This window comes from Prunus mume, linkage group LG4 (genome assembly GCF_029339155.1).
Source record: "Prunus mume cultivar Tortuosa linkage group LG4, ASM2933915v1, whole genome shotgun sequence".
Taxonomy (NCBI): Eukaryota; Viridiplantae; Streptophyta; class Magnoliopsida; order Rosales; family Rosaceae; genus Prunus; species Prunus mume.
This window is the reverse complement of record NC_142701.1, coordinates 14,541,070-14,568,104: the sequence shown is the minus strand read 5'-3', so window position 1 is coordinate 14,568,104 and position 27,035 is coordinate 14,541,070. Positions and strand designations below refer to the sequence as shown.

General features: G+C 35.8%; 2 protein-coding genes and 1 pseudogene across 2 annotated transcripts; 1 reads left to right on the top strand and 2 right to left on the bottom strand.

Annotated features, from left to right (window-relative positions):
- Positions 1-1,932: 1,932 nt before the first annotated feature.
- On the bottom strand, positions 1,933-5,602 carry LOC103327524 (lupeol synthase-like; annotated as a pseudogene).
- Positions 5,603-11,836: 6,234 nt separating this feature from the next.
- On the top strand, positions 11,837-17,138 carry LOC103327456 (beta-amyrin synthase-like). Its single transcript, XM_008229797.2, has 18 exons — positions 11,837-12,215; positions 12,830-13,018; positions 13,220-13,309; positions 13,405-13,602; positions 13,755-13,839; positions 14,005-14,171; positions 14,300-14,488; positions 14,581-14,694; positions 14,796-14,915; positions 15,043-15,165; positions 15,248-15,346; positions 15,491-15,547; positions 15,645-15,691; positions 15,779-15,922; positions 15,987-16,164; positions 16,369-16,449; positions 16,570-16,653; positions 16,867-17,138. The coding sequence occupies exons 1-18, from the start codon at positions 12,009-12,011 to the stop codon at positions 16,984-16,986; spliced, it is 2,292 nt and encodes a 763-aa protein (XP_008228019.2). The 5' UTR covers positions 11,837-12,008; the 3' UTR covers positions 16,987-17,138.
- Positions 17,139-18,350: 1,212 nt separating this feature from the next.
- Positions 18,351-23,976, bottom strand: LOC103327457 (beta-amyrin synthase-like). The gene is made up of 14 exons (XM_089049997.1): positions 23,818-23,976; positions 23,239-23,490; positions 21,739-21,924; positions 21,472-21,561; positions 21,180-21,377; positions 20,969-21,053; positions 20,685-20,851; positions 20,385-20,573; positions 20,055-20,288; positions 19,823-19,945; positions 19,206-19,730; positions 19,039-19,113; positions 18,839-18,922; positions 18,351-18,722 (listed from the first exon to the last, which is right to left on the bottom strand). The coding sequence occupies exons 2-14, from the start codon at positions 23,437-23,439 to the stop codon at positions 18,600-18,602; spliced, it is 2,280 nt and encodes a 759-aa protein (XP_088906123.1). The 5' UTR covers positions 23,440-23,490; positions 23,818-23,976; the 3' UTR covers positions 18,351-18,599.
- Between the last annotated feature and the right edge of the window lie 3,059 nt (positions 23,977-27,035).

Here is a 27,035-nt window from a genome sequence, read left to right as displayed (position 1 = left end):
AAAACAACCGTTGTCTTTATAAACAATCCACGACGGTTTTCATCAAAAATTGTCCTCTTTACATACAATACACGACGGTTTTATTAAAAATAGTCGTCTTTTCTCCTATAATTAATAATCTTTATCTCTAAACAACGACGATTTTCTTTAAAAACCGTCGTCGTTACAGATAAACAACAACGGTGAAAAGCCGTTGGAGTTTGACACTCAAATAGATGTCGGTCGATTTCATTAGATTATTTTTAACACTGGCCACGTACTTTGCCTCTGTAGTTAATTTTTTATTAGTCTACCTCTATTATAAGTGCTGCTATTTCCATCCACCTATCCTATTTCCCGAACCACCTTATTTTCAAAATTTTGTAGACAAATTTATCCATTTATAAAATGACTTTTAAGGACTATCTAATTTTTAGACACATGTTCAATAATTAAAAAAAAACAAAAACTAATTATTTAAAAAAATAAAAATAAAAACCCAACAACACCAAATCTCCCTCACCCACCCACCCAACTTGTCACCATCCCATCTACTTGGCACCCCTCCCCCGTTGCTGACAAATCCTCCTTTCCTCTCTATTTCTCTCTATCTAAAGACCTAACTTGGTGGAAACATTGGTATAGAATCCCCGATCGCCCCACCACCCAACCACACATCCGAACCCCACCTCCTCTCTCTCTCTCTCTCTCTCTCTCTCTCTCTCTCTCTCTCTCTCTCTCTTCACCCTACTAGTACTATCTGTCTTATCTTCCCCATGCGCCCATCCACCCTCCCCCACCTTTTTTATCCATATTTCTCTCATCCCTCCTCTTGACAGCCACCCCTATGAATGAATTGATTCTTTATTTTTCTTTCGTTTGTTATTTGGTATGATTAGGTTGAATAGCTCAAAAGGGTTATTGGGTTTTGGATTGGCAGGGGGTTGAAGGCTAGCATGCTTTCAATGAAAGCAAGGGGATGATGTAGGGACTTGGGACTAAAGGGTGTCTTTTGGGATTTATTTAGAATTGTGATTGAAGAAGAATAAGAAGAGGTTGCTGGGTTTGTTTGGGTTGGTTGAATTAATAATACAATGGTATTTTAGGAACAAAGATGGGTGGAAAAATAGGACTGTTTTTTTTTTCAAATTTACATGGTGGGTGGGAAAATAGGACAAGGGGGTGGAAGTAGCAGCACTCCTTTATTATTAGTAAGGTTATGTTAAACAAACTCAACTTTGCCCAACTTCCTCAAGATCTATCTACCTAATTCTAGCTAAAAAGAAAGATTAGATTAGGGCTTCTTAGATATAAGTCGATTTTCATCAAGATGTAATGAATGCAATTCACATGCTTTCCTTTTTCAATTGCAGTCCATTGTTACCAAGTAAGCAATTAGGGCTAGTTTGACATTGTTGTGCTGTAAAAATAATCGATGTCAGATATCAACTATGAGAGAAAGCCATGATGAGCTCGAAGAAGCAAAAAGTAAACAAAAAGGAGAAAAACTTTGCTCATCATAGTCAAAAAAACTTAGCTCAGAGTCACACGCGAAACAGGATCTCGGATGCTGTGTTACAGCTCTAATACTAATACAATGGTAGAAACCATTGTGCCACATCAAATCACTGTAATTCACAATCAATCAATTACAAATAGAGAACAAATATCAAGAATAGTAAAGAAGAAAAGCAGAAGAGAGCAGAAGGGTTAGAATGGATAGGGAAAAGCCTTAATTTGTCATCAACTCTGACAAAGTATATTTAAAATACATGCTTAAAAGTAAAGCTGATATCCAAAACCAAATATAAAGAGAATAGTCACCCCCTTGTATTTTTATAGGCTGCATAAATAACTCATTAATTAGCTTTTAAACTGTTTTCTTCCTTTACTTAATGGCGTTAAGCAGACAACACTCTTTGTATATACGTAATACTAGATTAATCTACACGACTACACATAGAGAGGCGTTGAAACCATATTGCAGTATTCTACAAGAGCCCAAATTGGGATAGTATTCCTGTATGCTGAGTAGTGTTGCATGGCATTCCTCATGAAAACTCCGATCACTTCCTGTTATGAGAAAAATAAAATAAACAAAAGATGAGCAACCTGTAGCTAGTAGCAATTAAACAATATCCGTTTTATTTTTTCCTTGGTGCAGGAGAAAATACTTCCTCATCACCGGATGTATATGATAAGAGAAATAGATGCATGGTTGTATACAACCGAGTAACACTTAAGATTTTCTCATGCTGCAGAATAAATGGTGTTTAAGATAATGGCACCTGCTGGGGGAAATCGCCATTTTCCAACTGAGAATTGATCAACGTCTTTGCAGCTTGGTGAATAGGAGTAGGATCTCTCTCCGCCTATTGCATAAATAAAAAATATAAACATGAAAACTTAGAAATTGGGAGAGAAATATGCAAAAGTAAAAGAACTGATGAGGAAGTGGCTGGCACAAAGCTAGGTGTAAATATTCATGTACTAACCTGTCCTCCATGAATTAAACCTGAAAATACCTATAGGATGACTAAAAATGCCTAGAAGAAGGTGAATATGCCAATTTAATATTATAATTAATAAACAAAAACTAAACTTCAGTAGCATGATTAATATGGCTTATCAATCTTAAAACATGCTGGGCATAAAATAAAAGAACGCGCTAAGAATTATTTTACATGGTAAAACCCCACCTCTAAGGAAAATCCACGGGACTCCTCAATCCAACACAAATTCACTATAGAACGATGATTACAAGAAGTACTCACACACTTATCTTAGACACATTCTAGATAATGTTTACCAACTTCTTCGTAACTCAACTTCTATCACGAGATGATCTTCGACACTCCATATGTTGAACGCAATACTGGTCACGATTGCTTCAAGCTCGCCGGAGGAAAAACGCCACCACGGTCTTGGTGCCCTCAACCGTATGAGTCACTGACATGCATGTGAATGCAATATGAATGATGAAAGTGTATGATAAATCACCAAGTAAACAAGGAATACTTGATGACTTATCTCAAAAATATACGCAAGAGCTTTCTCTTAAAAATTCAATCTGTGCAAAACCAAATATGTCGAAAGCTTACTATGTGAAAATAAAGACACGTTTTATTCAAAGCATGTTCTCTCTAGTAAGAGAGAAACCAAATAGGCCAACAATTCTATTCAAATGTGATTCTCAAACTTGATCCCATATGGACTCAAGTCAATCACGTCAAAACCAAAAGACACACTACTATGCCATTATGAATAATCACTTTGATTCACTATCAACTTTCTGGAAGGACGCCAAACATGAGACTACAAAAGTATCAATCATGAATATTAACTTCGAACTAGTATGGACTCTAAATGACGATGCCAAACAACCAATCTTTGTGGGAGAAACAATATCGCCTAAAACAAAATAATTAGACCAATCAAGTAGGAGACGAGCAACGTGCAAGTCATAATGGGAAAAGATAAAACTTAAATCAAAATAGAGTCCAACTAGGAAAGTAATCTCAAGAGATAAAATCTAATCCTATTAAAGATAAGATTAAGATAAAAATACTTTTCAGTGAAAATAACTCCAATTAGGAATCCTATAATGAAGGCATTATTATGTCATGATTTACCTGAAATCAGTTTCTCATATCGGTCAAGTCATGCCTCGGAAGTATGAGGTTGATCGAGTTGTGCCAAAACGTCCAGTAACAATTCTTCACACACTAATTTTCAACCGATGCTTGAGTCTAGGAAATGACAATACAAATTTCATACTAACAAAACCCATTAATCCCCTTGCAGTCTGCACCAAATTGGATCGGTCTCCTTCAAGAGGTGTATAGATTTGTGTAACCAATTGAAGAGATTAATTTTAGTTTACTCTGAAGAGAGAATAAATTTACTAAGGAATCTCAGAACAACTAGGTGCACGGTATAAATTGAGCTGCATGTGCTAGTGTGCTATGAGTATTTTGAGAATAGACCAACAAAGCCTCAACATATTTCATGTAAAGGGGGAAAGAAAAGAAAAATAAAGAGAAAGTGAACCTTGTTTACAAGAAATGTAGCTCTCTCCCCATCCACCATCATCTCTCTGTGTTTTGAGTAAAAATTCAACACCTCTGCGTATAGCCTCACAATTATTGTAAGTCTTGCCAGCAGCCTCTAACCCTCTGATTGCAAACCATGTTCCATAAATGAAGCAGATTCCCCAGTTTCCATACCTGTGATAATTATTGCCTCTTTAGTTTATTTCTCTAACACAAGTAAGAACATGAGTATGCTGAACATAATCTGATCTAAGGCAAGCATACCATGATCCATCAGGATTTTGTAGTCTTCAATGAACCCTGCAGCAGTTGTGATGAAATTCTGTCATTTCTTTACTGTGGTATAACTTCCTAAACAAAGCTAATGCCTGGATTGAAGATGAGGTGCACTCGACATGCCTGCATGACTCTTATGTTAGTCTTCAAGGAATGTAGTCTAGAACTTAAGGAATTATAGAATGGAAAATGTTGGATAAAAAGTTTTACTCATATTCGATCGTGAGATTCTCGAGAAATTCTACAGGGTTGAGCCACTGAAGGAGAAAATGATACACACTGAAACAATGGAGATATTAAAATTCTTTGATCACTTAAAGGGATTTTTCTTACTTACCTCCACCCATTTTGGAGCTCTTGTTGGGTCCCAGGCTGATACACCACCATTTGGACTCTGGTTCAAATCATAGAATGGAGCTCATTAATACCATTATAAAAAAATAAAGGGACAGTAAAGAGAATAAAAATAACTATCTTCAGTAGTTATAAATTTCCCCATTTAGAAATATACTACTTTTTATTCAATCTAATCCTCACCTGCAGAGAAAGTATGACATTGACAGCATCATATAAACGCTCAGGTTCTAGTTGTTCACCGACGAGTTGTGGTGCCAGCATCGACAACAACAAGCAACACTGTGCAACATAACATGTGTGCTTGAGAAACATATACAATTGTAATGGCTCTAGCTCAACCCTCGAGCTTGATAACAATAATCACTTCAAACTTTCTGCTGTACAATCGAAACTTGCCATCCATGGTCTTGATTAGAGAAAGTCCATGCTCCTTTAGAAATGTGGCGAAAATGGGCTAAAAAGTCACGGAAGGATTATCCCTAACCTAGAATATTACAATCCGATGCATATTTTAGCCAACTTAAAATGCAATGGGAGAAAGAAAAATGCTTGATGGTCAAAGTGAAAGGAAGAAGGGAAAGGGCTTTTATAGAACTTGTAAGTCTGAAACACGAGATTTCTTAAGGTAGTCATGTCCTTTCTTAAGTACAGATCCAAGTTCATCATTCAGATTTGCAGCAAGCAAAGCTTGAATGGCGAAACTAACATCCCACATCTGGCTACCAAAACTCTGCATATGAGTACAATGAATCAAAAAACAAAACTTTTGTTGCCCAAATAGCACTTCCAACCAAGAAGCTGAAATTAAAACCTGAAATATGCAAACAGCTAACCTGCATTTTCATTCCATCTTCTGCAACCCATATGGAATCTGCAATCCTTGCAAGATGCTTCTTGTAAGATTCTCCATTTGGATCTTCATCCCAGCAAGCAAGCATATTTAATGGCTGCCAAATTCAAATAACGTTGCATTTTGTCACGTTTATAAATGATTGCACACGCATGACTTGGGTTTCCCTTCTCAAAACTAAAGGGGAAGTTAGTTCCAAATTTCAACAGTTTTATCAAGTGGTGGAGACTCAATTTCATGCCAGAATTCAGGTTCTTTGTTTTGACAATGGCGGAGAATTTCTCAACCATGATATTAACTAGTTCTTACAAGATCATGACATCATACATCAACGCTCATGCCCTTACACTCCCTAATAGAATGGGGTGGCTTAAAGAAAGAACTGACACTTATTGGAAGTAGTTTGTGCCTCTCTCTTTGGTGCCAATATGCCACGATCCTTTTAGGGCGAAGCCGTCATCTCTACAACATACCTTATCAATCGGATTCCCTCTAGTATCCTAAATTTCCAAACACCACTTCAAACACTTCACCACCATATCCAAACACGTCCCACCCCAAACCTGGAACCCCGGATTTTTGGCTGTGTTGTATTTGTCCACTTACATGACCACCAACGAAGCAAATTGGCTCCTCGAGCAGAAAAGTGTATTTTCATTGGCTATGCACCTCATCAGAAAGGATACCGGTGTTATCATCCTCCTAGTCATAAGGTCTTTACCTTCATAGATGTTGTGTTTCGAGAACATGACTTATATTTTTCAATAGCCTAGGAGGAGAATAAAGAGTCACCACTGCTCCAATTCTCAATTTTTTTCCCCATGACATCACTCTGCATCAAAATGACTGGTCGCCAGTGGAAAGTAACGTCGCCCCCTTAATTCTTCAAATCCGGAGAACCTACTTCAAAACCGTCGCCTACACACGAATCGGTCGCTAGAGGAAAGCGATCTGTTGTCTCGGGCTATCAAAATCGGGAGGAGGAAATTGAATCGTTTGATCAGATTTGCTCGCTTCAACTCGATACCACACTAATCACTGCTGAGAAGTCATTGGTAACATCTTTCCCTGAAACACTAATGAAATATCCCATGATGATTTGATTTCAGAAGGCACAGAGCCTACATATCAGCTTCTAGAAAGGAATAACCATGGCAAACCTCGAGTACAATATGAAGCAAATCTTAAAGCCAAAGGGAAATACCCCATTAATAATTATATATCTCTCAGCAGATTATCAGAGTCACGTGTGCACTATGTGAAGCAGTTGGCTGATGTATATATCCCAACAGTGTAACTGAAGCACTAGAAGACCCAAAATGGAAAGAAGACATGAATGAAGAAATGCGAGCTCTCCAAAAGAATGTTTCATGGAAACTCGTCCCCTTACCTCATGGAAAGAAGACAATAGGATGCAGGTGGATTTATACTGTGAAACTCAAAGCAGATGGATACATTGAAAGATGTAAAGCTAGATTGGTGGCGAAGAGGTACATACAGAGATATGAGATAGACTACCAGGAGACCTTTGCCCTAGTAGCCAAGATTAACACTATTAGAGTCTTAATGTCTCTAGCAACAAATCTCGATTGGCCACTACATCAGTTTGATGTCAAAAATGCATTCTTACATGGAGACTTGGGAGAAGAAGTATATATGGACTTACCCCAAGGATGTAATTCAACTCCTGACAAGAAGAATCAAGTTTGCAAGCTCAGAAAGTCATTATATGGGTTAAAACAATCTCCCAATGCATGGTTTGGCAAATTTATTAAATCTATGAAGAATTTTGGATATACACAAAGTAATTCAGATCACACCTTATTCTTGAAACGTGATGAAGGAAAACTTACTGCAGTGATTGTTTGTGTAGATGACATAGTCGTAACTGGAAACGACACAGGAGAGCAACTAAAGTTGCAAAAGTATTTGTCCCGGGAATTTGAGATGAAGGATTTAGGTGATCTGAAGTACTTTCTCTGAATCGAAGTAGCAAGGTCAAAAACTGGTATATTTTTGTCTCAAAGGAAATATGTAATAGATCTACTCAGTGAAACAGGAATGCTTAGATGTAAGCTTGCTGACACACTCATTGAGATGAATCACAAGTTGTGTGAAGACATGGACTAAGAACCAACCAATAACGAACAGTACCAACGCCTTGTTGGAATGTTGATATACCTAGCGCACACAAGACCAGATATTGTATATATTGTGAGTGTTGTTAGTCAGTTTATGCATTCACCTAGTGTTTCTCATGGGAATGTTGTTGATTGGATCTTTAGATACTTAAAGTCAACTCTTGGGAAAGGATTGATGTTCTCAAAAAATGGAGATCTTGAAGTTGTTGGATATACATATGTTGATTGGGCTAGCTCCATTACTGATAGATGCTCCACTTTAGGTTACTTTACTTTCGTGGGAGGTAACCTAGTCACTTGGCAAAGTAAAAAATAAAATGTGGTTTCTCGGTCTAGTGCAGAAGCAGAATATCGAGGAATGGCTCATGAAGTTTTTGAATTACTGTAAATTAAAAGACTATTGACAGAATTGGGCTTCAAGCCAGAAAAGCCAATGGAGTTACATTATGACAACAAGTCAGCTATTGATATTGCCCATAATCCAGTTCAACATGATCAAACCAAATATGTTGAGGTGGATAGACATTTTATCAAAGAAAAAATTGAGAAGAAGATCATCCGCCTACCATTCATAAAATTAGAAGATCAACTTGCATATTTCTTAACAAAAGCTGTTTGTGGCAGAGTATTTCATGACTCACTTACCAAATTGAGCATTGGTGACATATATGCACCAACTTTTGGAGAAGTGTTGACGTGAGTCTCCTAATTAATCAAGGAGATTTTTTTCCTTGATTAATTAAGGGATTTACTTTCCTATTCTATATAGTTGACAAATCATTGTATAATTAGCAGATACTATCCTAATTGATTACTATATTTGTTTCCTTATAAAGCACTCACGTAAACTCCTATATATACCTCCTTATGAATAAGAATAAAATCTAACCCAAAGTATTCAAACCATATTCATATTTTAGCATAATGAACATTGGTTATTTAAGGACAAATGAAGCAACAACCATGAAGAGTCATAAACTTTCTAGTGGCTAGGTTAAAGGTAAAAACAGGGATCTTACCAAGGAGTGGGAGACAAGGTGATATCAGAACAAGCCATTGACACTCTTGAAGGTTTGCAAGTACATCAAACTCTACAAACATAAAAGAACAAAAGAAAAAATATGGCCCAACTAGAACAAGCTTTTATTGGTTCTGGTTGTATTGGCAAGTCCATGAACTCCTTTGCTTTTGGTTCGAGTCTCAAGTCCTTTTGGTAGGCAACTGAACCAGTGTACGGTATTCTCCGGAGCCCACAATGGGAAGATATTCCTATATGCTGCATAGTGCAACATGGCATTCCTCATAAAAACTCCCATCATTCTTGCAATAGAAAAAGAGTTAACAAATAGTTAGTGTATGTGTGTGTGTGTATATATATAAGAATAAGTAATATGTATTGTCATTCTTCTTTTCCATTTTTTGGTTTTACTACAGAAATATGTATATATATATAAAGAAACGCTGAATTTTAGGAAAGTTTTTTCATATAATTCCATTTATGGTAGGCATATACTATAAATTCCTAAAATTTTATGGACATACTAAGTGCCCGTTTGGCATTGCTTATTTTGGGGTGATAAGTGATTTTATAAAAAAAATGGGAAGCTCAGCCCATTTGGTAAACTATGAGAAAATCACTTATTGTTAAAAATTGTTGTGAGAGAAAGCTATAAGGGAAAACAGCTAATGAGTTACATTCATTTTCTGATTATGCAGGAATCAGTTTCGAAAAGGTGTTGGGTTTAATGATTATGTGGCAATTATTTTCTGATTATGCGGGAATCAGTACCAACAACACTTTTAACAAAAAGTTGTACCAAAAGCCAAACTGCTTTCATAGTACAGCAATGTCAAACTGGCCTTAATTGCTTACTTGATAACAGTGGACTGCAATTGAAAAAGGAGAGTGTGTGAACTGCATTCATTACATCTTGAGGAAGTTGGGCAGAGTTGAGTTTGTTTAACATAACCTTACTAATAATAGACGTAGATGTTGTGAATTTTAGACAACCTGAAAAATGGAGATTATAAGGATTAGTCTAAACACAAATTATATTCACAAGTGCACAAGGTCAATCATAATATAGTATGGCAAATACGAGGTCATTCCCACGAGGATTAAGTTCAACTATCAATTAGTCTAACCTTATCTACTTCACAAAATAGTTTAACTACTCTAATTATATAAACAAGCAATTAAACACGTAGCATACTCACATAAACACAAAAATAGTTTTTGAAAGAATGATTTAATTACCAACGAAATTAAAAGACAAAACAAGTAGGAGGTCACGAAACACAAGGATGAGAAATTCGAATTAATAAAAGCACTAGGACAATGAATTCACCACTAGTAATCCGATCTAGCCTCTTATTCACTTACCTATATATTAACTCGTATATTCCTACATGCAATTCACCTGTGGTACTTAGGTCAAATATCAACACATAGAAACTCATTAAAATCAATGAAAACCTCGAACAAGCATGTAAACCCTTGGAGTATGGTATTTACCCTAGACGAATTACAAATCCTAATCACAAGAAGCAAGCCTTAAATTAAGTATGGTATTTACTATAATTTGCATCCGATTAACTGAATTAAAAGTCTAGATAGTGATCAAGCATCAAGATAATCAACCAAGTTATTAAGTATAGTGATTAAGAATCCAACATCAAACGGCAATCAATAGATAGGTAAAATAAGAAAACTAGATTATCATACTAGGGCTACATCATGCCCTTGCCAAAGAAGATTAGTTACACATAATGATAGAATTCGACATAAACAAAAACATAAGGAATAAATAATAAAACTTAGCCAATTGCGGTACTCTTTCGGCATCTCCAATTTCTCCTAGTCTTTGTGTGTCTCCAAGGGAGTTGTTTCTCATGCTTAAATAAATCAACCCATGTCTATTCCTACCCTAGCTGGGCTTTTACAGCAGCCCAAGAATAAAGAAAAACCTAATTAAAACATAAATCCAAAATGGGTAAATACTTGACTCCTCTTCCTACTTTGACTGGGATAACACTTCAGTTACTTTGCAAGCACGTTTGGGGTTGTTACTCCTCCAAGAAAATTCGGAAAAAATATATAAATTGTAGATTTTTGTCTTATCTTCCAGCCATATATCGCACGCATTGAGGAAAAATCAGGAAAGTCTTCAAATAGTCATTCTTCCACAACAACACAGTTTTGAAGGGATTGCACCTTATGCTGACTTAACTTCAAAGACTGCTCTCATTGGTTGCTCCGAAAATTCTAGAAAAATTTCACAATCATCTTCAAGGTCTTAGCTTTTATCGTCTCGTACTAAAACTCCACCAAAAAGTTGTATTTCCGTTGAAAACAAATTACTTGCTCTGGAAAGCTGAAAATTGATAAAATAAGTCTTTTTTAAACCAAATTCTCCAACGAAAACTAAGTATAAAGAGTACATAAATGTGTAAATTTATGGACTTATCAGTAGACTAATAAAAAATTAACTACAGAGGCAAAGTACGTGACCAGTGTTAAAAATTCATTAATAGTCGACTGGTAAATTAGTAATAGTTGGCTGTTAATAGTTGTGGGTTAAAATAATAGTGTGGTAGAAGTTAGTTGAATTAACTATGTTTGGTATTAATTGTGTTTTTTTAAGAATAATGTTACTCTTACCACATTTGTATACCACATTCTTATACCACCTTATGTGGCAGATAAGGTGAACAACCATATCAATTAAAATTAATTTAACATTTTCTTTATTTTATGATTTATTGACATTTTTTTAATTGATTTGACTGTCCACTTCATCTACCACATAAGGTAGTATGAGAATGTGAAATACAAATGTGGTAAGAATAGCATTACTCTTCTTTTAATGTGTTAGGTTGGTAGTGGCTATTATATAAAGCCACCCTTTTCTCTTCATTTTGTATTAAGTAAGGAACATTATCATTATCTAAAATAGTGTCCCACTACTTTCTGTCTTTTGATTATCACAAGAGAACAAGTTTCTTCTCTTACCTATTATTACTCTCACATAACCCTATTCACCACCAATAATATCATTCCTATATCCCATCAGCCAGTGGGTTACTCCCACATAACCCTATCCACCACCAATAATATCATTCCTATATCCCATCAGCCAGTGGGTTGGGGAGTTTCTATATATATATATATGGAGGCTTATCATACTGAGGATCACAAACAATGCAAGCATTGCAAATGGTTTAAGAACCCTTGAGAAATTTCCCAACCAAAATCTTTTTGGTAGTTCTTCATTAAGAAGTGTACAACGACATTAATTATAAGTAGTCTCTAGTGATCTCAGTCAAATTAATTGAGATCATCAAGAATTAATAATGTGGAAGCTGAAGTTTGGAGCTCAGGGTGAAAATGTTGACCCTTACTTGCTCAGCACAAACGAGTTTGTGGGAAGGCAGATATGGGAGTTTGATCATCATGCAGGCACACCTCAAGAGCGAGCCGAGGTTGAAGAGGCTCGTCAAAACTTTTACAACAATCGTTACAAGGTCAAGGCCTCCAGTGAAATCCTCTGGCGAATGCAGGTACATCACATTAAATATCTCTATATATATAGTCAAGATAGGGAGAGGCACATTTTTGACACACAATGTTTTAGATTCAGTCACTTTCAATAATTTATAATAATAATAATAATAATCCGGTTCAAAACTGGAAAAACCGAAAACCAAATCGAAATTGGTTCAAACCAGATGGCCAATTTCAAAAAAAAATATATATATTCAGTAAAATTAGATAGAACCGGTTTCGATTCCGATTTGAGGTGAAAATTGGACCAAACCAGATCACGCCCACCCCTAAGACTAACCATGAGACTAACATACCCAAAAAAAAAAAAAAACAGTCATTAATACATTATGCAACTAAAATTACAGTTTAATTTAATAGATGCCAAAATAGTTCAATCAATTGAATTATTGAACAACAATTGTGGATGCTCTTAATATTATTCGAGATAAGTAATATGTCAGTAACAAAAACGTATCAACTCAAACAATTCAAGCAAACAATTCCCCAAGTATGGACTATGAATTGTTGGGGATTATGTTCCATGTTACGGGATAAAATTGAAGTTTTTATACTCGATTACATTTTTTTTCATTTTTCTAATAACTTTTTCTTTAACGAATAAATGTAGCTTCACAGAGAGAGAAATTTCAAGCAAACAATTCCCCAAGTTAGAATCGAAGATGATGATGAGGAATGCAGACATGAAAAAGCCACCGCTGCATTCAAAAGGGCTGTTGCCTATTGGTCTGCCTTGCAATCACCACACGGCCATTGGCCCGCTGAACATACTGGTCCTTTGTTTTATACTCCTCCCGTTGTGAGTTGTAACTCTTTAAATTTGTTTCCACAATATGCAAGAGCATACTACTTTTGTCAAACTCCCAAAACAAAGTTTTTTTTATCTCTTAACTGCAAAAGTATGATGTGTAGATGAAATTGATATATTTGGCCATCTGGGTTTCGGAGCAATTAATTCCCCCTTTTTTTCTTTTCTTTTGTTTCTTCCCTTAAAATGCAGGTCATGGCCCTGTATATTACGGGCCATCTTAATATGGTTTTCTCTGCAGACCATCGTAAGGAAATGCTTTGGTACATGTACTGTCACCAGGTTAAAATCATATTGTTATTATTTATATGGTTTTCTACATTAATTAATCATGTAAAAGGATACCAGTTCAGTCTAAAGAAATTTGCACGTTGCAGAACGAAGATGGTGGGTGGGGATTACACATAGAGGGCCATAGTATGATGTTTTGTACACTTCTGAACTACATTTGTATGCGTCTACTTGGCGAAGGACCCGATGGTGGTCTAGACAATGCTTGTGCAAGAGCAAGGAAATGGATTCTTGATCATGGTGGTGCAACACACTCTTCATCTTGGGGAAAGATTTGGATGGCAGTATGATCATTTCTAACAAAATTATAATCTTCTTCTCATATGATTACCATTTTTCATTTCTTTAAGTGTGATTCCTTAATGCTGAATTTTATGCACCAATGACTTATTGTAGATTAGTACTGTCTCAAATGATTAAATTTCTTTGATCATAGATACTCGGTGTGTATGATTGGGAGGGGAACAACCCTATTCCCCCAGAGCTTTGGAGCTGCCCATCTTTCCTTCCTTTTCATCCAGGTTTGCGCAATTTAATTTTTCCGTTAGAACTCAGAAAACAGTATTGTAGTATAGTACAATGGATATAGTTCAATTAAAAGGATGTAACTTTGACTTCGAAGTGAATTCACTGATAGTTCTGTGGTTTGTAACTTTCTCATTCTGATTGATACTCCATATGTGCAGCAAAAATGCTCTGCTATACTCGCATGATCTACTTGTCTATGTCATATTTGTTTGGGAAAAGATTTGTTGGCCCCATCACACCCCTAATTCTGCAACTGAGAGAAGAAATCTACAATGAACCTTACAATGAAATTAAATGGAGCAAAGTGCGCCATCTGTGTGCAAAAGTGAGTTTACATGGTTAGCATGCACCAAATATTTTTGATTCGTGCCACACCACCACATTTTGATGTTATTGAAAAATTTCTGTGCATGCATAAGATGAATGTTCAATTTTATTTTATTTTTAATGCAGGAGGATAACTACCATCCCCATGGTAAGTTACAATCCTTGATGTGGGATAGTCTTCACACAATCTGTGAGCCTCTTTTCACTCGCTGGCCCTTCAAAAAGCTCAGAGAGAAGGCTCTTCAAGAAACCAGTAAACACATTCATTATGAAGACGAGAATACTCGATACATTACTATTGGAGTTGTGATAAAGGTAATCAGATCATAATGGAAGAAAAACTAATTAGATGAGAATAGTATTCACATTGCTGCTATTTAAAATGCAAAGTTATTTGAATTTGGCAGCCATTAAATATGCTTGCTTGCTGGGCTGAAGATCCGAATGGAGAACCTTACAAGAAGCATCTTGCAAGGATTGCAGATTTCATATGGGTTGCAGAAGATGGAATGAAAATGCAGGTTAGCTGTTTGCATATTTCAGGTTTTAATTTCAGCTTCTTGGTTGGAAGTGCTATTTGGGCAACAAAGTTCTGTTTTTGATTCATTGTACTCATATGCAGAGTTTTGGTAGCCAGATGTGGGATGCTAGTTTCGCCATTCAAGCTTTGCTTGCTGCAAATCTGAATGATGAACTTGGATCTGTACTTAAGAAAGGACATAACTTCCTTAAGAAATCTCAGGTTTCTGTACTTACAAGTTCTATAAAAGCCCTTTTCCTTCTTCCTTTCACTTTGACCATCAAGCATTTTTGTTTCTCCCATTGCATTTTAAGTTGGCTAAAATATGCATCGGATTGTAATATTCTAGGTTAGGGATAATCCTTCTGGTGACTTTTTATCCCATTTTCGCCACATTTCTAAAGGAGCATGGACTTTCTCTGATCAAGACCATGGATGGCAAGTTTCTGATTGTACTGCAGAAGGTTTGAAGGTGATTATTTTTGTCAAGCTGATGGTTGAGCTAGAGCCATTACAATTGTATATGTTTCTCAAGCACATGTTATGTCGCACAGTGTTGCTTGTTGTTATCGATGCTGCCACCACAACTCGTCGGTGAACAACTAGAACCTGAGCGTTTATATGATGCTGTCAATGTCATACTTTCTCTGCAGGTGAGGATTAGATTGAATAAAAACTAGTATATCTCTAATGGGGAAATTTATAACTACTAAAGATAGTTATTTTTATTTTCTATTTACTGTCCCTTTATTTTGTCATAATGGTATTAATGAGCTCCATTCTATGATTTGAACCAGAGTCCAAATGGTGGTGTATCAGCCTGGGAACCGGCAGGAGCTCCAAAATGGTTGGAGGTAAGTAAGAAAAATCCCTTTAAGTGATCAAAGAATTTTAATATCTCCACTGTTTCAATGTGTATCATGACATGCATATATTCATTTTCTCCTTCAGTGGCTCAACCCTGTAGAATTTCTTGGGGATCTCGTCATCGAATATGAGTAACACTTGTGATCCAACATTTTCCATTCTGTAATTCCTTAAGTTCTAGACTACATTCCTTGAAGACTAACATAAGAGTCATGCAGGCATGTCGAGTGCACCTCATCTTCAATCCAGGCATTAGCTTTGTTTAGGAAGTTATACCCTGCCCACAGAAAGAAACAGATAGATAATTTCATCACAACTGCTGCAGGGTTCATTGAAGACATACAAAATCCTGATGGGTCATGGTATGCATACTTATATTCTTACTTGTGTTCGAGAAATAAACTAAAGAGGCAATAATTATCACAGGTATGGAAACTGGGGAATCTGCTTCATTTATGGAACACGGTTTGCAATCAGAGGGTTAGAGGCTGCTGGCAAGACTTACAATAATTGTGAGGCTATACGCCGAGGTGTTGAATTTTTACTCAAAACACAGAGAGATGATGGTGGATGGGGAGAGAGCTACATTTCTTGTACAAACAAGGTTCACTTTCTCTTTCTTTTTCTTTTCTTTCCCCCTTTACATGAAATATGTTGAGGCTTTGTTGGTCTATTCCCAAAATACTCATAGCACACTAGCACATGCACGCTCAATTTATACCATGCGCCTAGTTGTTCTGAGATTCATTAGTAAATATATTCTCTCTTCAGAGTAAACTAAAATTAATCTCTTCAATTGGTTACACAGATCTATACACCTCTTGAAGGAGACCGATCCAATTTGGTGCAGACTGCAATGGGATTAATGGGTTTAATTCATGGTGGACAGGTTAGTACATGAATATTTACACCTAGCTATGTGCCAGCCACTTCCTCAGTTCTCTTACTTCTGCATATTCCTCTCCCAATTTCTAAGTTTTCATGTTTATATTTTTTATTTATGCAATAGGCGGAGAGAGACCCTACTCCTATTCACCAAGCTGCAAAGATGTTGATCAATTCTCAATTGGAAAATGGCGATTTCCCCCAGCAGGTACCATTCTTGAACACCATTTGTTCTGCAGCATGAGAAAATCTCAAGTCTTACCGGGTTGTATACAACCATGCATCTATTTCTCTTATCATATACATCCGGTGATGAGGAAGTATTTTCTCCTGCGCCAAGGAAAAAGTAAAAAGGATATTGTTTAATTACTACTAGCTACAGGTTGCTCATCTTTTGTTTATTTTCGTTTTCTCGTGACAGGAAGTGATGGGAGTTTTCATGAGAAATGGCATGTTACACTACGCAGCATACAGGAATACTATCCCAATTTGGGCTCTTGCAGAATACTGCAATATGTTTCCAATGCCTCTCTATGTGTAGTCGTGTAGATTAATCTATGTGTATGTACATATATACAAAGAGTGTTGTCTGCTTAACGCCATTAAGTAAAGGAAGAAAACAGTTTAAAAGTTAATGAGTTATTTATGCAGCCTATTAAAATACAAGGGGGTGAATATTCTCTTTATACTTTATATTTGGTTTTGGATATCACCTTTACTTTTAAGCATATATTTTTAAAAAAATTTCAGAGTTGATGATAAATTTTATTAATAATAAATATATACATAAGGCTTTTCCCTGCCCATTCTAACCCTTCTGCTCTCTCCTGCTTTTCTTCTTCACTAGTCTTGATATTTGCTCTCTATTTGTAATTGATTAATTGTGAATTACAGTGATTTGATGTGGCACAATGATTTCTTCCATGGTATTAGTATTAGAGCTGTAACACAGAATCTGAGATCCTGTTTCGCGTGTGACTCTGAGCTAAGTTTTTCACCTTTTTGTTCACTTTTTGCTTCTTCAAGCTCATCATGGATTTCTCTCCTACGTAATGTGTTCTTCATATGTACATGTTACATTTACAGCATCATATGTTTTCATATCTTAAGTTGATTCCATTTATGGTCTTTTGATTGGTGCGAGATCCTTGCTCTGTGTTAAGAAGGTTGAATTAGTTGTCAATTGGTGAATTTGAGGCTCTGACTTGTAAGTTGCTATTGTGTGATCCAATTGGGAATTTTGGTGCCCTAATTTGGAACACCTGGGAAATTTGGTGACTTCATGTATCTTAGTTGGATGACACCAATTATGTGTCTTGGAGTACAAAGATTCAAAAATTGTTAAAAGGTTATCATCTAATAGGGTTTCGTGATGGAGCAACTACGTGTCCTACTGATGAACACAGTGATGAGTATCATCCAATAGGGTTTCTTGCTTGGCGTTCAAGTATAATGAACATTGGTTATTTACGGACAAATGAAGCAACAACCATGAAGAGTCATAAACTCTCTAGTGGCTGGGTTAAAGGTAAAAACAGGGATCTTACCAAGGAGTGGGAGACAAGGTGATATCAGAACAAGCCATTGAAACTCTTGAAGGTTTGCCCTCAACATCTTCAACTGTAGACTGCAACCTGCAAATGCTGCTCTTCAGTTCTAGTCTTTGCTTACTTTCTCGCTCTTCACGGGTAAAAGATGAGACGAGTCCAGAAACGCTTCAAGAGTCTTAAAAGTAGAAATTCTGTGAGGCAGAGTACGAAGTCATCTAATAAAGATTCAATTGGTGAAATCTGGAATTTGGTTATATATTTTAAAACATTGCCCTCATCTGTTATTTCATTTCTAGGGTGTTCATGCAGGAATGCAGTGAATGGAGTTGAAGAGCAGAATGTAGTAAAGTAGCAGTTACAAGGAAAACTCATATTCATTTACTTTATTGAAGCCTTGTGCCTCATAGATGATACATCTGTGTATAAGCAAGATACAATATATTTATATATATGCATAGATTATTCATTCTTAAGCGGTTACAAGTACATCAAACTCTACAAACATAAAATAACAAAAGACAAAATATGGCCCAACTAGAACAAGCTTTTATTGGTTCTGGTTGTATTGGCAAGTCCATGAACTCCTTTGCTTGTGGTTCTAGTCTCAAATCGTTTTGGTAGGCAACTGAACCAGTGTACGGTATTCTCCGAGAGCCCACAATGGGAAGATATTCCTATATGCTGCATAGTGCAACATGGCATTCCTCATAAAAACTCCCATAAGTTCCTGCAATAGAAAAAGAGTAACAAATAGTTAGTGTATGTGTGTGTGTATATATATATATATATATAAGTAATATGTATTGTCATTCTTCTTTTCCATTTTTGGTTTTACTACAGTACCTGTTGGGGGAAATCACCGTCATCCAATTGACTGTTCATCAACACCCTTGCAGCACGGTGAATAGGAGTTGGATCTCTCTCAGCCTATAACAAAGATTAGAATTATTTAGAGATCAGTTTTGTGGAGGGAATTGTGACGGATCAAAACAGAGCATGGAGAGAGCAGAGGTTAGCTCTGAGATGTTTAAATCATTACTGACCTGCCGGCCATGAATCAGACCCATCAATCCAAGTGCAGTTTGAACCAAATTTGTACTGTCTTGAGCTGTATATTTCTGAAGACATAGAAAAGGGAAATATTATGAGGATTATGCTTTCTTTGCAAATGAATTTGATTACAATCAGGTTAGTAGAAGAATTCTAATACCTTGTTTGTGCATGAGGTGTAGTGCTCTCCCCAACCACCATCTTCCCTTTGAGTTTTGAGCAAAAAGTCAACACCTTTGCGTACTGCCTCGCAATTGTTGTATGTTCTGCCTGCAGCCTCCAACCCTTTGATTGCAAACCAGGTACCATACACAAAGCAGATTCCCCAGTTTCCATACCATGAGCCATCAGGATATTGTATGTCTTCAATGTAGTCTGCAGCCCTTGTGATGAAATTGTTGATCTCTTTCCTTCTGTGCCCAGGGTACAACTTCCTGAACAAAATTAAGGCCTGGATTGAAGATGAAGTGCACTCGATGTACTCGTATTCGATGACAAGGTCCTCGAGAAATTCCACGGGGTTGAGCCACTCTAACCATTTTGGTGCTCCTGTTGGCTCCCAGGCTGATACACCACCGTTTGGACTCTGAAGAGACATTATGACATTGACAGCATCATACATACACTCAGCTTCCATTGGCTCACCAACAACTTCTGGGGACATATTTGCAAACAGGCAGCAACACTGAAACAAAAAAGTTACAAGTCAGCCCCATTGTCATCATAGTTGAAGCTCAGTCTTCAACTTGAGTAAAGTGCATGATTAAAATCAATTACCCTCAATGCCTCTGCAGTACAATCGGAAACTTGCCATCCATGATCCCGATCAGAGAAAGTCCATGCTCCCTTAGAGATGTGACGGAAATGAGCTAAGTAGTCGCCGGAAGTATTGATCCTCACCTACAATGTTACATACAGGATTAATATTTTAGGCCAACAGAAAATCTCAAAATAACGGAAACATTTGAAATATTATTAAAGAAAATTCTTTATGGATTAAATAGGGAACCTGAGATATCTTCAGGAATTCGTGTGCTTTCTTAAGTACAGGTCCCATTTCAGCATTGAGATTCCCAGCAAGCAAAGCTTGAATTACAAGAGCACAATCCCATGACTGGCTGCCAAAACTCTGCATCTTGATTCCATCCTCTCCAAGCCATATATAATCTGTAACTCTAGGAATATGCTTCTTAAAAGCTTCTCCACTAGGATCCTCGGCCCAGCAAGCAAGCATCATCAATGGCTGTCCAATTCAAATGGCATTATTAGATCACTAAAATAACCATCAGGCATTCTTTTACACATTCCATATCTTTCTTCTTCTAGCTAATTTCATTACCTTCTCCACGCATCCGATCGTAATATAGCGACTGTTCTCATCTTCATAATGAATTTGGTCAATTGTAAATTGAATAGCATTGTCTCTGATCTTCTTGAAGGGCCAGATCTTAAGAAGAGGCTCAGCAACTGTGTAAAGACTGTCCCACATAAAACGTTGAACCCTGCCATGGGGATAGTAGTTATCTTCCTGCATTGATCAACAATGTACAGCAAAGTCAGCTTGTGTATTTGAGTAAAATTTCAAGAACATTATATTAAAGTTGCGTATATGAATTCACGAACAGAAAAATAAACTCACCTTTGCACACGAATGGCGCACTGTACTCCAGTTAATTTCGCTGTATGGTTCACGGTAAATTTCTTGTCTCAATTCTTCAACAAGAGGAGTGATTGGACCAACAAATCTTGTGGCATAAAAGTAAGACATAGGTAGGTAAGTCAACCTGCAGTAGCAGAACATTTTTGCTGCACACAAGAAGCAGTACTAGTTAGAACCAGAAAGTAAAAAAAATACTATAAAGACTTATCATAAGTAGCAAACTTCAGTAAAAATAAGGGACTCTGCAAGAAAATTGTGCTTACATGGATGAAAAGGAAGCAGAGTAGGGTAACTCCAAAACTCCGGGGGCATGGGGTTGCTGCCTTCCCAATCGTACACACCAAGGATCTGCAACACAATAATTAAGTTCAATCATTTGAACAATAAAGATCTTCTTTCTAGACATATTCATTAAGCATGCATCCTTCGCAGTACAACAACATTTTATCTGTATTTCAATCAAGTATGTCATACCGCCATCCAAGTTTTTCCCCATGATGCAGCATAGTATGCACCCCCACGGTCAAGAATCCACTTTCGTGCCCTTGCGCATGCGTTGTCACGACCGCCATCGGGGCCATCTCCGAGTATACGCATCATACAGTAGTTAAGACATGTGGTGAACATCATACTAGGCCCTGCTATGTGCAATCCCCACCCACCATCTTCATTCTGCAGTAGACAAGTTCATAATTCAATAAACTCAACCACAAAACAAAACATAATAAGAAATAATTGATCCTTTGAATTAATAGCTTCTAATTACCTGATGGTTGTATGTATAACGCAAGATTTCCTTCTTATGCTCAGGTGTGAAAATAACATTAAGATATCCTGGAATGTATGCAGCCATGACCTGCATTGAAATAATGTAACAGTTGGTTAGTTGTCAAATACTTGTGCACCAAAAAGAAACCCAATTTTTTTTTACTGTCACAGTGTCACTTACAGCATCTCTTTTTTTTTACTGTAAATATTTTTTTTTATGGTAAATGATCAATTTTTTTACTGTGAGATGAAGAGTAGTAATTACCAGGGGTGGAAAGTAAAAGTTTGGGCCAGCATTTTCAGCAGGCCAATGCCCATGAGGTGATTGCAAGGCATTCCAAAAGGTAGCAGCCCTCCTGTACGCAGCTGTGGCCTGATCATATGTGATTTCCTCACCCTCCCCAATTCTTACTGGTGGAATTTCTTGTTTGAAGTTTCTCTCTCTTAACATCTGCCATTGGTCAACGAAAAAAAATTAATAAACAAAGATTAATAGTGGGAACATTGCATTAATTTATAACCAATAATACAATTTTGAGATTTTCTTTGTCTGATTTGGTACAATTACATGAAAAATGTGATGGGGGAAAAGCTGTGCCTTTCTGGGGCCCTTCCCCTTTCCTTTTCACTCACCTAATACAAGTGTATATAACTGTCTCATCACCACTAAAATTAATTATTTGCTCTGACTTGTACTCAATGTGAAGGTTAACATATGGATTATTCTCTTAATTCACCAACAAAGGGTCTTAATTCACCAACAAAGGGTTATCTTTAATTAAGGTTAACATTGGCCTGTTCAAGGCTCCTCAAACTCTTGACCCATTGGTAATAAAAACATTAGTTTAAGGTTACTGTGCTTCAAATTCTTGGTGTCTAAATTATGAATACAATTATCGCTTACTTTTTTTTTTTAAAAAAAAAAGGAGTTAATAGGTCATACTGATAATTATTAGGAAGACTTTGGAAAAACACAAAGAAGAGAGAAATTTTGTAAAAAAGTCAAAATGGATAAAATTGTCTTTATTTATTTTTGAATTTCCTAAAGAATCTTTTACATTTGTATGTCTTTAATTTGAAAGTTGAGAGGTTTTTATGTCTTTTTTGAAAAATCTTTGGCTTTTTCCAAAAGTGATTTTTTTTTTTTTTGGGCTAAAACCTAAATTTACTTAATTTAGGGAGACTTTACTTAATTATAATTAGTTTGGACTAATTAAATTTTAATCAAAGGACAACCATTTGTATACAAAGAAATACACTATTCAGTATTTGTATACATATCATTAAGTATTGTGGGTTGCTTTAAATATTGCTAAGTCCCAGATTAAGTCCAATCAGTATCTACATCCCACCATTTAAAGAAATGGTCCAACCAGTGGTCAAACAAAGTTGGCCAGTGGACTTTTACCGCAAAAAAAAATCACATGACTTTCCTAAGTTCACGCAGGTTCACCAGTGGACTTTTTAGAAACTTTTGCAATTGGTGGAGTAATTTGTAAAAAAGAAAAAAATTATATATTTATATCACGTTTTTTTAAGTATTAACATGAAATCATATACGACAGAAAGAACGGATTGGGGTTGGAATTTAAAATATTTAAATGTTTTCTTGTTGTTATCAGAGGAAGGCATAATCTTCTTGAGATTCATCCAAATCTTCAACATGTGTGTATCTCTCCACTAATGTGGTGCAAATAAACTATACCTTAAAAAAAATATATTAGTAAACAATTAAAGCAGGCCGCCCAAAATTTATAATAATTACCTGAAAACGCCAGAGGAGATCACTGCTGGGCTGAACCTTGAAGCGGTTTCTGTAGAAATTTTCACGAGCTTCTTCAACCTCTGCTCTCTCTTCAGGAGTACCTGCATCTGGGTCAAACTCCCATGTCTGCCTTCCATGGAAGTTGTTTGTGCTGAACAACAAGGGGTCATTTGCCCCCTCTCCAAACTTCATCCTCCACATCTTCTCTTGATCACTTAATTAATTAGTACAAAAAGTTTCTTCTTGTATTAACTGCATGAATGGAGCACAGAAAAAATTAGTATGATTCTTGAGTACTAATAATATGATTAGAAAATATTAATCTATCTACGACGAAGCTCTCGTAGACTTGTAGCTCCATTGGTTGAGAGTATTTAACCAAGAGGTAAGGTCAGAGTTCGAATTTCCATTTCTGTCTTACCTACCTCACCTCTTTGGTAGAAATACAGAAAAAAAAAAAAAAAAAAACTACTAGGGCAAATGAGAGATTCTAAAAGCTGGCCTGATGTTCATCCATTTGAACTCTTGTATATATATATTTGAGTACATATGTGAAGGAACTGGCTGTTGAGAACTCACCGATCTGCAAAAACTGGCTGGTGATGATGAGGGAAGGAACAAGGACGGGTTGCTTGAGTTAGTTGCTTAGCACAAATAATACTGATGAGTCTGTGATGTTTGATGCATGGGAACCCCACTTTATATAGATACAAAGGTTTTGCTTACAGACGCCGACAATAAAATAAAAATCCACCAAGCCCCATTTTTTCGAATATTTTATCCATCCTCAACTGTTTGTGTGACTGAGAGAGAGAGAGAGAGAGAGAGAAATTAGAGGTAAAATAAAATAATTCCAAGTCAACTTTGGTGTTTATAAATTATATTTTCTCATAATAATTGTATTTTGGTTTTAGTATACGATTCAACTAATCAATATTTTTACTACATGTACAAGTTTTTACTTTTTCATATTTTTTAATTTTTTATGTTCATTGCCAGAACAAATTGTCCCATCAATATTATCGCATGCATCTTCCTCCTTTTCCTTTTCTTTTTGGTTAGGAAAGGGCTAGATTATTAATGAGAGCAAAAAAGTTGGTCACAAGAAACATCATTTCGTAAAATTTCTTCCAGCCCAACCAGACAGGGCCTTCCACCAAAAGCAATCAAAGTTGGTCACAAATTAATATGCATACCTTATAGTTGGAAATAAAAAGGGCTTTTTAGATCTAGGTTTAAAATGATTAACTGTTATTGGGTTTAGTCCTTTCCTTTTTTGTTTTAGATGTGGGTCTTTTGACATTTATTACTTTTCTCGTTGTGTTGATTTTAAGATAAATATAGGTATCTAAATTTAATGTTATTTTCTTATAATTGGTGGTGGGATAAAAGGGATTAAACTTAAATTATGTATCTGACATACAGGGATTATTAGATATTTAGTGATAAATAATGTTACCTATAAGTTAGGAACTATAAATTAGAAAACACATAAGTTAGACACAAAAATAGACAAAATAAAATTGTACGGATACATAAAATACTATTACACATTGTTATGGCAATAGGCAATATGACATAAATGATTTCGATTCAAGTCATAAGATTTGAACAAAAAATAATGGAATGTAATTCTCACAAAAATCAAAGGACTTGGATCAAAGTCACTAAATCTAAGGATTAAATCCAACTCCTCGATAGGAATTTGGATCTATATCAACTGTTCTAAAATAAAAATTATAGGTATGTGGTCTATTAAGAGGGATGATAATGCTAAATTCACACACAAAACACGATGTTACTATATATTGGCTGTAAATGATACTTGGCTGCATTATTGTACAAATTGATGCTAAATTGTCCCACATGTGAAATTATACTAATAAATATAGTCTTTTTTTGGTGAAATAGTTTTGTTGGATAGATAGGCCCGGATAGAAAATAAAAAATTTGTGTAGATTTGTGTAGGAAATAAAAAATTGCTGAAATGATCAAAGGCTCATGATGCTAATTTTTGGCTGTATTACATTTTGATACCCAAAAGGAAGGAACATAGAGAAGAGCTCTCTCTCTCTCTCTCTCTCTCTGAGCAAAGGTACCTATTTCTTTTTGGTAGTACATGCCATCCTCGACATGGAAGTCAGTCTTCGCACAATGTGCTGAGTAAAAGCTCCCTATTTCTTTTTGGTAGAACACGCCGTCCTTGACATGGAAGTCAGTCTCTGCACAATTTGCTTGAGCTTACTACTACTATAGGAGAAAGTTAACCAAACAAAAAAACCATTTTTCTTGATTTTGAAAATGTGTTTTCCCTCTTAATTTGGAAATGTGTTTTTCGATTCAAATATTATGTTTTTTGTATTCGGACAATATAATTAAGAAAATAAGAATCGAACTCGTGTTATAATTTTAAAATAAATATTTTACCACTAAAATTATAAACCCTCACAAAAATTTTAAGATACTTGAGAAGAGTGTAGTTTTAAAAATAACACTTCAGAATGTGCTGCAAAGAAAAAATTGATAGAGACATGAAGCATACGAACTGAGTTGTCAACTGGTCATTGATAATCTTGAAGCAACAAACATACTTATTTTCAACAACCTGAAATTGTAAGTTCATGACGAATAATTGTTTGTATCTTACTGCTAATTATAAATATAAATTCTCCTATGTAGATGTCCGGACGTTATTATCATCTACACGTCATGTATTTTTACTATCTCTCATTGCTTTCCCATTTATTTACAATGGTATCTACACTATAATAACTTACAAACATCCAGATAAGAAAATAACTATATATATACAAGAGGATGTCCGTACATATATATATCAACTTTAAAATCACATGAATTTAAATGGTGAAGATTAGTCTTACTTAAACCCTCCTTGTATTTTGTGCTTTGTTTTGTTTTTTCCGTTCTTTGTTCATTTATGCATATGCATTATCATCAAGAAGAAGATATTCTTTACTTTTGGAACGACATGTTAAAATGAAAGTCCCTTTTTGCTGGATGGCCATTCATGGTTTGGAACTTCATGCTCCCTTTGTCGTACGTGCTGATGGTGTCTGCAACAACATGATATATCATAAACTTAATTATTTTTATAATGCAGTACTACAAGTTTGACTACTTATAGTGACCACTATATACTTTTATTTTTTTGGTAAGATAAATATATATTTGTTGAAGCCTTGTTAATCTTGCAATCAGAAGAAACAACATTTGGTAATTTGGTTATTAAAAATACAAAATGGCGGGCTTGACTTATTCAACGCAATTAGATTATGTCAGTCTAAGTTCAACGACAGATTTTGTGTGTAACCCAGGAAATGAAAAATAGTTGTGGCATTGACAGTTTCAAGGAAAACTAAGATGGCCAGCCAGAAGGAAATTTTATTATTATTATTTGTCCATATACATATAAAATGAAAGTGATGTGAATTAAATTACTGTTCAGTTCAAAGTTGGTGAGTGCATGAAGTCAATGAAGATGAGCCTGTCTTAAGCAAACAGGTCAAAGAATGGATGTATGATGGGCTACCAACTCCCACAGTGAGAGAGAGAGAGAGAGAGAGCTAGCAATTTGACCCCCAAAAAAAAAAGGTAAACTTTGCTGTACAGTGCATGTGCCTCTTGTGCGCACATATTCAATCTGTTCCAATATTTACCTAGAGATCTAAGTTTGAATTAGGAATTCCCATCGATTCCCATTGAAATTGATCCAATAAGTTTCAATTTTATATCATATTCTCAAATAAAATCAGTTCATAATTAAATATTATCTAAGA